At 44.6% G+C, this 10,958-nt stretch overlaps 1 protein-coding gene across 1 annotated transcript in view; it reads right to left on the bottom strand.

Annotated features, from left to right (window-relative positions):
- The window catches only part of EIF4EBP2 (eukaryotic translation initiation factor 4E binding protein 2), a 28,084-nt gene extending 23,929 nt beyond the window's left edge, over positions 1-4,155 (bottom strand). The window contains exon 1 of the mRNA XM_008586448.1: positions 3,972-4,155. Coding sequence (XP_008584670.1) covers positions 3,972-4,116 — 145 coding nt within the window. The 5' untranslated portion in view covers positions 4,117-4,155. The remainder of the gene's footprint in view (positions 1-3,971) is intronic.
- Positions 4,156-10,958: the final 6,803 nt, after the last annotated feature.

Raw genomic sequence — 10,958 nt, 5'->3', positions numbered from 1 at the left:
TGTGGGATCTGAACCCTCGAGCGGGAGCACCGCCGCGCTTCCCAAGCGGCGCACTATAGCAGTGTGCCACCGGGCCGGCCCCAAATTCAAGTTTTGCTTTGTGGATTGAACATCACATATTGCACACAGGTACTGACATTCAATGCTGTACCCTACAGATATGTACAATAAACTATGCTCCAATAAAAAAATAAATAAATAAGTTTTGCTTTGGGAACTTTGTGGAATTTCCCCCCTTGAATATTTTTTCTTTCTTTTTTTTTTTTTTTAAAGATTACTGGTAAGGGGATCTTAACCCTTGACTTGGCATTGTCAGCACCATGCTCTCCCCCAAGTGGCTAACCGGCCATCCCTATATAGGGATCCGAACCCGTGGCCTTGGTGTTATCAGCACCACACTCTCCCAAGTGAGCCACGGGTCGACCCTCCCCCTGAATATTTTCAATCTGCATTTGGTTGAATCCACAGATGTCAAAACCCAGGGATATGGAGGGCTGACTGTACTTAATTTCTTTGGGTCTCAGTTTCTCTCAACTATAAAATGAAAGCATTAGGTCTCTTTGAACTAACCAGAGTGTTATAAAAGTGAAGCCAACTACAGTAACTTTACCTTCCACCAAGGATAGAAGTAGCTTCCCAATGTAAGAACTAAATATCATCGCCACTCCTCCATAGGTAGATAGGACAAAATAAAACCCAAGGGTATTTTTTTTTTGCCTGGAATTTACTCAACAAAACTTTTCCTCTTCCTCAATAATGAGAAAAAGGTACTCTTCTAGCAATACTGAATTCCAAGAGGTTACAGCAAGTGTGTTTTCACCCATCTCTCATTTCCCAAACTACAGAAAGGCAATTTTGAGAAACCTCCAGGGTAGTCTGTATTCTTAATGAATAAAGGACTTTCAAGGGGGGAAAAAATCGTAAGTTCACAATGTTGTGAATGTCCCTGCCCAGGACATTCAGCTCATCAACTGTTATCCTGGAATGCTCTGATACGCATGTGATACTCCAGAAGGTTTCCAGAAGTTTGAGGCAAGAAATGCTAATTCTCTCCCTTCCCACTAAATAGAGATTTCCGATACAAGCCTACTGATTGTTATTTTTCTAAATGTTTTCAAGTCTAAAATATATGTTAGCACTTGACTCTATACTATTCCAGAACTAAAAATCTTATGTGACCCCCTTTCCCCCAAATAAAGATTTTAAGCCTGTTCAGAACAAAGACATTTCCTACTTTTGTCTGTTGTCCCCTTTTATGCAAAGCACTGCATTGGGCCCACAAAACTCACCAATGATACTTAACCACATTAGTTTAGGTGTCTGGAGGTGACCAAAGGACAATAAACTATCTCAGTCTGATTCAGGGAAATAAAAGTACATGGTGAGGGCCGGCCCGGTGGCGCACTGCTACAATGCGCCACTTGGGAGTGTGGCGGCGCTCCCGCCGAGGGTTCGGATCCCACATACAGACCAGTTCCTGCTCACTGGCTGAGCTGCATTGGGCCCACAAAACTCACCAATGATACTTAACCACATTAGTTTAGGTGTCTGGAGGTGACCAAAGGACAACAAACTATCTCAGTCTGATTCAGGGAAATAAAAGTACATGGTGAGACGGAGATGAATGTACAAGAGAAACAAACCATCAGAGGGGAAATTAAATCAATAAGTACTGAACATCTAAACAGCACTGAGGTAATTGCTAAAAAATAATGATTAAATCTAACTGCAACAGAGCTATATATCCTTATAAATATATTAACTAATATGTTTCTATTAAGTAATATGTTAAAAATCCTAAGATTATGATGGGCTCTACCAATAAATATAGGCTCAATATTACAGATGAGCCACGATGACAAGTATTTAAATCTGAAACAAAAAAAACTGTGTGTAGAAACTATCTGGAGGCAGGTGAAGTGATACTTGAGAAAGCAGTGGTGATTGTGTGTTGGGAGGAGGGGTAAATGAATCAGTATTTCTGGCAGAATCTTTCCAAGCATTTTAGGAACTAATCCAGGCTATGGGAGAGACCTCTATCTTTAAAGCAATACTTAAAGACTATGCCCTTATTTTTAAAGTGTGGTAGTTTGGCTGTTTGAAATATGCCAAAAGGATGTCCTCCTATGGCTCTTCCTTCAGGGGCATAACATAATATATAGCTGAAAGTTTAGTTCCTTACCCAAATAAATTATAGCTGAGTGCAGTTGTTACTGTGACATGCATTCTGAACTGCTGGAAGCACAGGCATTTACTGACCAATACCACAAGGAATTCGGGAAGAAGTTATAAATCCCTTTCCATCACCTTGGAAAACAATATCATTTCTTAAAAGCTATCAGTTCAAGACAACTCTATCTGGAGCAGGTTTTGGTCTGCCAAAATCTTTCACAATTAAAAAGCAAGATCTGGACTGGCTGGTTAGCTCAGTTGGTTAGATCATGGTGCTATAACATCAAGGTCAAGGGTTTGGATCCCCATACCAGACAGCCGCCAAAAAAAAATAATAAAAATAAAATAAAAAGTAAGACCTCAGCACGCTCAAACACAGAGGCTGGTCTTGAACAGATGAGATCAGGAGGGAGGTTTCTTCAGTGAGGTAAGCCACCCTACTAGGAACTCCAGTGTTCTGCAAAGTTAACTCTTCCTTAAACCCAGCTCTCCATACATATCCAGGCATTCCAAGGCAGACAGCCCTCCCCTATAATGGCCTGGCTGGATTCCTCTGTAAAGCTCTCTCCCAGATTTTTATCCCATGGAGTTGGCAAAGAGGTCTCTTTACTCTACAGGCCTTGCTATTGTGCAACCGATTCAAGGATGGCCCAAGCCTAACTGCACCGGATTGGTTGCAGTACAACTGGTGAGTCCTGCCCACAGGAACGAGGCAATCCTGCAGGGGCTGCCAGCAAAGTCCCCACCCTCTAGCGAGAGGCCATCCCACCACCAAAAGAAGGCAAAGTTCTGAAGTTAAAAAAGGAAGCCCTTTAATAAAGGCCCCTCAGAATTGCTTTCCAGTATCCTCCCTCTGGAGAACAGCTCAGTGAGGGCACAGACAACCTTTGAGCTCCTTTTCCCGTGACAGTTCAACACCTCTACTCCAGTGTTACTTGTAAACAGTTCCTGGTCGTACTTTGAAAAGCAATGCCCAGGAAACCCCCCTCTGCACCACCTCTCTCTATAAGCCCGTTTCCCAGAATCAAGCAGCCCTACCCGACTAGGGTGTCCTCCTCGACAATGCTCCCTTCAAGCCATTTCCAAAGATTTCGCCGCCAAAACCCTGCCCTTAAGGCTGCCAGCTCTCTCCCACCCCCACCTCCTTTCCCTTGGCTATTACTTGAAAATTATTTTATCACTCTCTCCTCCTGGCCTGGGGCCTCTCCCCACCCGTGGGGCCTCGTCCAGCAGAGTAAACAATGCTGTCAAAGCAGGATAACGCTGGGCGAGGCTTCCAGACTCCGCATTCCAGCCTCCTCCTGGTGTTCTAAAAGCAGCAAAACAAGTCACCACAGGGCCCCAGGACAGAATTCCTCTCCCCAACTTCCTTTTTAAAAATGCCCGGAAGACAGCTCCCAAATAATGCACTCATGTGCACAAATGCACAATCTGCAAAAGGTAACAGTAATGCAGAGTGCAATGCAAGCCCAGCGTAGACGAGTCTGCCTGGCAAGGAGGCGGAGGGGAGAGAAACTGGGTCGAGTGAGCAAACCTGCCACTAAGCGGCAACGACGGCTTTCTTTTCGCGACCGGAGCGTCACATTCCCGAGTGGGCGCGCGCGGACTGAGTTGCAAGAAAGAGAGAGCGCGAAGTGAAGGGTCCCGAAAGGGCGGGCGCGGCTCGAAGGCACTGTCCCGAGGGCTTGGGTAGAGATGGGGGTGGGGGGCGAGGCGGCTCCGCGCGGACACTCCGAGAAGTAATTAGAGAGGACCCAGGCGGGAGACCGTGACCCGGCGGACGGGTGGCCCGCGCTCACCTCCCGGCGTGGTGGAGAAGAGCGTCCCCCCGGGCGTGGTGCAATAGTCATGAGGTAGCTGCGCGGCGTCGCTGATGGGCACGGTGCGGGTGGGGATGGCGCGGCTCTGGCTGGGCTGGTGTCCGCTGCCGGCGGACGAGGACATGGCTCTGGGCGCGGGCTCGGCTTTGTCCGGCGGGAAGGCGGGGGGCGGTGAAGGGTGCTCTCCGCTCGCTCCTTGCTCGCTTCCTCTCGCTCCCTTGTCCCGCTCTGCTCCCGCCGCCGCCCTCTCAGCCGCCGCCGCCGCCGCCGCCGCCGCCGCCGCCGCCGCCGCCGCCGCCGCCGCCGCCGCCGCCGCCGCCGCCGCCGCCGCCGCCGCCGCCGCCGCCGCCGCCGCCGCCGCCGCCGCCGCCGCCGCCGCCGCCGCCGCCGCCGCCGCCGCCGCCGCCGCCGCCGCCGCCGCCGCCGCCGCCGCCGCCGCCGCCGCCGCCGCCGCCGCCGCCGCCGCCGCCGCCGCCCGATCCTCCGGCCTCTGCCAGCAGCCTCAGCAGCAGCAGCAGCAGCGGCAGCAGCGGCGACGACGACGACGACGGGAAGCGGGCGAAGGCGGGAGCCAGAGGGAGTCCAGAGAAGCGGGTCGGCCGGAGGTGACGTGTACGTGGGCGGGGCTAGGGGCGGGGCTTAATCCCCCGCGGGCGGGAGAGGAGCCGGGCGAAGGCAGATGAGGGAAGCTTTCCTATTATTGTTGTTTTTATCAGTCAACACTACTTTTACATGAGCCGACTTCAGTTTCCTATCCATTCCTGTCCATTAATTATTATTAAATACAGGCAATGTATGTAAGATGTATTAAAAAAATCAAACAGAGCAGAAAGGATTATGGAGCCACTTTTGCCCTAGTTTCCTAATTCCCTTTCTTATGTGCAACCACTGATACCATTTTATTGTGTATCCTTCCAGAGACCGTCCCTGTATACACACATAAAGCGACATATAAATTTTAGGAAGAAGAAGAGACCGTTAGCCACCAACGTCACAAGGATGAGTGTTGTATTAGAGATAAACTGAAGCACGGGGGAGGGTTAAGACCACAGGATACCTGACACTCCAGATCTGGAACGCTGTTCTTTCCCCTAGGAGTTCTCAAACTTTTTAATAGTATAAAAACTTTATATTATAAAAAACTCCTTATATTATAAAAACTTACTGAGGATCCCAAAGAGCTTTTGTTTGTGTGTATTATATCTATTTGATCATTACTGTCTGTAATGATTAATTTCTAATGTATTAGAAATTAAAAGACATTTTTAAATGTTCATTAATTCATAAAATAATAACCCAGTACATGTTGACATGATAATATATTTTTTGTTTTTAAAATTATTACATTTTCCAAAACAAAAAAATTAGTGAGAAAAATTAGTGGCATTGTTTCACATTTTTGCGAACACTTTAATATCTGGCTTAATAGAAGACAGCTGGATTCTCATGTTGCCTGCATTCAATCTGTTGTGATGTATTGTTTTGATTCAAGTGTATGAAGAAAACTCAGCTTCACACAAGTATGGAGTTGGAAAAGGAGGGACCTCACAGACCCTCGGGGGCTCTCCAGACCAACTCTGAGAACCGCTATGCTAGGCAGCACTGCCTCTGCCCACAACACGCCCATGGTAGGATTGGAAAGAGAGTCATAAGTAGGACCAACGTAACTTCCATCATTCTCATTTTGCAGATGAAGAAATTGAATGCTAGGCAGCACTGCCTCTGCCCACAACACGCCCATGGTAGGATTGGAGAGTCATAAGTAGGACCAACGTAACTTCCATCATTCTCATTTTGCAGATGAAGAAATTGAGGCTAAGAGAGGTCGAGGGCTTAAGCCCAAGTAAAACAATTACTATTTCCTGCTCAGAGGGCCAAACAGGTGCTTGACCAGGACATAAACAAAGGAGCTTACACAGTGTGGGTCTGACCAGGTGATGACATGGTACTGATTTTGTGATTAGTGTCCCAAGAATTCAGAAAGAAAAATCCCCTACTTACCCTGCAGTCTGGAGGCTCCCAGAGTTAACCTCAAAAGACCCTAAGGCTTAGGATGTGCCAAGAAAAAGAGGCATTTCTAGAGAAAGAAAAAGGCAGGATACTAGTTTACATTTGAGTAGAATTTATAAAGTGTGTGGTTTACAAAGTGCATCCCTCCTTGATCTATCTTTAATTACAGATTTTGAGGTGTTCTGGGGAGAGCAGGGAGACCTTTCCGGCCAGAGCAAAGGGTGAAGATGGTAGAAAAAGTTAGATGCAGAGGGTGGGACTAGAGATGGGATGATATGAGATAAATGAAGGCTGAACCAGAGGACAATTTCAAAGTTTTGGGGACAGGGCAGTGTTACCTGCCTTTTATTCATTTTTGTCAGGCAGCCTGGAGAAGTGAACAGAGCACAGGATTTGGAGAGACATACAGACTGGGTTTGAATCCCAACTCTGCCATTTATAAAACATGTAATCCCAGGCACGTTACCTACACTCTCTGAGCCTCATCTGTAATATGGCAATAACAATGTTACTTCACCTAGTAGTCCTGTGAATTAACCATATAAAGTATTTAGCAAATGATTGCCTCTTGACAAAGTCATACGGAAATTAATTGAGCTCTTAGATTTTCCCATTAAAAGCTCTGGTATCTCCCTCACCCTTTCTTCCAATTAGAATCATAGACAGCTATTATGGTTTCAAAAGTACCACATAATTGCCTTTGTGCTCCTTTAAAATTACTGTAAATGCGTATGTGTGCATGTATGTGTGTGATTGTGTATGTGTCTAAAAAACCCTAAAAACCCTCACTCATTTAATTTTTCACACTCTTTCTAAAAACTTACCATTCATTGTTTTGGCAATAGCTTTACTGAGATATAATCGATCTACCTAAAAGCAAACCTTTCTAAAGTGTACAATTCAACGGTTTTTAGTATATTCACAGAGTTGTCCATCTATCACACCGCTATCTAATTCCAGAACATTTTCATTGCCCCAAAGATATACCCCACACACATTAGCAGTCACCATGCATTTCCCCCAAACCTCCTTACCCATGGACAACCACTAATCTACTTTCTATCTCTATGGGCTTGCCTATATTGGGCATTTTATATAAATAGAAACAAAATATGTGGTCTTTTGTGACTAGTTTCTTTCACTTAGCATAGGTTTTCAAGGTTCATCTATATTGTAGCATGTATTAGTACTTCAATTACTTTTTATGGCTGAATAATATTACATTGTATAGATATGCTGCATTTTATTTGTTAATCAGTTTATGGACATTTAGGTTGTTTCCATTTTTTTACTATTATGAATAATACTGCTATGAACATTTATGTACAAGCTTTTGGGTGAATGTATGTTTTCAATTCTTTTGGGTATATGAGTATACCTAAGAGTGGAATTACTGGATGATATGGTAACTCTATGTTTAACCTTTTGAGAAACTGCTAGTCTGTTTTCCAAGGTGGCTGCACCATTCTACATTCCCACCAGCACTGTGTGAGCATTCCAATTTATCCACATCCTTGTCAACACTTGTAATTACCTGTGTTTTTATTATAGCCGCCCTACATGGCATGAAGTGATATCTCATTGTGGTTTTGATTTGCATTTCTCTAATGATGAATGATTTTGAACAATTTCATGTGCCTATTGGCCATTCCAAAGTATATCTGCTTTAGAGAAATATCTATTCAAATCATTTGCCCATTTTTAAATTGAGTTATTTAACTTTTTATTATTTGATTTTAAGAGGTTTTTTATAGAGAGCCTCATCAGATATATGATTTTAAAATGTTTCCTCCTATTCTGTGGGTTACCTTTTCACTTTCTTGATGGTGTCCTTTAAATCACAAAAGTCTTTAATTTCTTTCTTTCTTTCTTTCTTTTTTTAAAAAGATGACAGGTAAGGGGATCTTAACCCTTGACTTGGTGTTGTCAGCACCACGCTCTCCCAAGTGAGCTAACCGGCCATCCCTATATAGGGATCTGAACCCGTGGCCTTGGTGTCATCAGCACCACACTCTCCCAAGTGAGCCACGGGCCGGCCCCAAAAGTTTTTAATTTCAGTGAGGTCCAATTTATCTATTTTTCCTTCGATTGCTTATGCTTTTGGTGTAGTATTTAAGAAATCATTGCCTAACTAAGGTCACAAAATTTTATGTTTTCTTCTAACAGTTTTATAGTTTTAGCTCTTATGCTTAGGTCTTTGCTTCATTTTTTTTGTGTGTGACCGGTAAGGGGATCATAACCCCTTGGCTTGGTGTTGCCCAAACCACGCTCAGCCAGCAAGCGCACCAGCCATCCCTATATAGGATCCGAACCCGCGGCCTCGGCGCTCCCAGCACCACGCTCTCCCGAGTGAGCCACGGGGGTGGCCCTTTGCTTCATTTTGAGTTAATTTTTATATATCATGTGAGGTAAGGGTTCAATTTCATTCTTTTGCATGTGAGTATCCAGTTGACCTGGAACTATTTGTTGAAAAATTATTTCAAGATTAAACTGTTTTGGGAAAGACTTGCTTCTTAAACTGACATTCTTTGGGGAAATGTATTTCGACATGAGGAACTCAAGGAAATAGGACCACGGTAGATCAGCAGAGCACTTTTTAGAATCAACTGAGCAGGGCTGGCCCGTGGCTCACTTGGGAGAGTGTGGTGCTGATGACACCAAGGCCACGGGTTCAGATCCCTATATAGGGATGGCCGGTTAGCTCACTTGGGAGAGCGTGGTGCTGACAACACCAAGTCAGGGGTTAAGATCTCCTTACCAGTCTTCTTTTAAAACAAACAAAAAAAAGAATCAACTAAGCAATAACCACCATGGCAGATAATGTCTGAGGGTGACAACTATGTTCCACTCCTCCAAGCACTTTATATACACCACTGCTTCATATATCCCTGGCAACAGCCCTATGCAGTGGTCTCTATTATTATATCCATTTTACAGAGGGGGAACTGAGACTTAAAGAAGTCAAGTAACTTGCTGTATTAGTTATCTATTGCCATATAACAAATTATCCCCAAAAGTTAGCAGCTCAAAACAATAAATATTCATTATCCCACAGTCTTTGAGGGTCAGGAATGTGAAAGCAACTCTCTCATCAGATTGCAGTGAGGATGTTTGCCGGGGCTATAATTCTCTGAAGGATTGGCTGCGGCTGGAGGATTTGCTTCCAAGTTCACTCATATAGCTGGGGCAGGAGTCCTCTTCCTCCCCACATGCACCTCTCCATAGCATTGCTTGAGTGTCTTCATGATATGGTAGCTGGCTTTTCCCAGAGTAACTGGTCCAAGAGAGGGAACAAGGAGTAAGCGACAATGACTCTTATGATCTGGTCTTCAAAGTCATACATCACGTTGTTACTTCTGCCATGTTCTGTCATTAGAAATAAGTCACTAAGGACTGCCCATATTTTATGGGATGGGAATCAGACTCTACATTTTGAAGGGAAAAGTATCAGAATTTGTGGACAGATTTTAAAACTACCACATTTACCTAAGGTCATAAGATTTGGAAGCATTTTAGCAAGAGAAGCCCAGTGTGCAAGCACTGATGAATCTCAGCTTGCACCACACTGGTTAATTTCCTTCTGGCCAAAGAAAGTCACATGGCCAAGTCCAGAATCAATGTGGAAGGGGACAAGAGCCTGAGTACCAGGAGTCATAGTTCACTGGGGACCATCAACATAACAGTCTACCATAATGCAGTCTCTTATCTCCCTGAAATATTCACGTCTTTCTGGAGTTGTCTTTTGCAGCTTTCATTGTCTCTAATTCCTTTGGGTTTGCTTTATCTGCTTGTTTTTACACCCTGTTTTTCAAATTAGAAATGTTCCTCACATGCCTCATAATCTTTGATTGTCTGGTTCATGATTAAACATTAGAGAAGTGCTACACTTCTTAAAGGAAGCTCTGAGTTGGGGGTGGGGTGAGAGGGCTTGTCTCAGGGTGTGGTTCTCAGTAGGGTAATCAGATCCAGACCAGCCAGTTCACTGGGAGACCCTTAAATGTCAGTACCTTGTAAATGTTTTATCTTTTGCTGATCAAAGTTCCCCGGGAAGCATCTTCCATTTTCCTGCCTGGGCAGTGTAAATGTTAGTGCCAAGGTTCTGAGATCCAAGCTAGGGCAAGAGCAGGAAGCAGGGACTCTCCATTCAGAATATGGACTTTCACTGACCCCTTGTTTTTAGCACCACACCTTCCCCAGGCCACAGCTGGAATGTGTCTCTGAGGATATATGTGTCTCTGAGACATGCTATATCTATTGTCAAACTTCTGAGGAAGGCAAACTTCCCACTGATATTGGAGTAGAGAGTCTGGGAAGGCCCAGTAGCTGGCCTCAACCCACCCTGTCCTCTAGCAGGTTTTTCATTCCTCTGCCCAGGAAAGAATTCAAGGGCAGAGTCACCGTACAAAGTGAAAACAGGTTTAATATAACACATAAGAAAAATAGGCTTTACAGAGAAACTGCGGCCTAGCTCCAGAAACTGAGCAGGGCCTGCACCAAGTTTAACACAAAAGTAAGAAACGCACACTTAACATTTAGTACAAAGTGTAGGATGGCCCAAGAGAGTAAGCAGCTGCCCCTTAGAAATAAGTTTAACACAATTGTAAAGTATTTCCTCTCCCTGTGAAGTGCGAGTTGGCCCCAAGAAAAGAAGCAACCAACTGCAGCAAGTTTGATACAAAAGTAAGAAATAGGCATTCATAGACAAAGTGCAGGCTGGCCTCAGAGTGAACAGCAGCCTGCTAAAGGCAACTCTGATACAAAAAGAATGAAATACACACCTCTAGGAACGTGAGCAACAGCCCTGCCTTCTGCTGGGATTCAACTTTTATAATTTTGTGATCTAATACATATTCATACTGTCTAATGAATATTTAATTAAAGGGGGGGTGGTTCCCAGTTATGTAACATAGACTTGCACATGTTCAGTTGGTCTCTTTTATTTTTATTTTTATTTAT

This window comes from Galeopterus variegatus, unplaced genomic scaffold, assembly GCF_000696425.1.
Source record: "Galeopterus variegatus unplaced genomic scaffold, G_variegatus-3.0.2 Scaffold3995, whole genome shotgun sequence".
Taxonomy (NCBI): domain Eukaryota; kingdom Metazoa; phylum Chordata; class Mammalia; order Dermoptera; family Cynocephalidae; genus Galeopterus; species Galeopterus variegatus.
The sequence above is the reverse complement of the archived record's forward strand: the minus strand, read 5'-3'. Positions and strand labels throughout refer to the sequence as shown.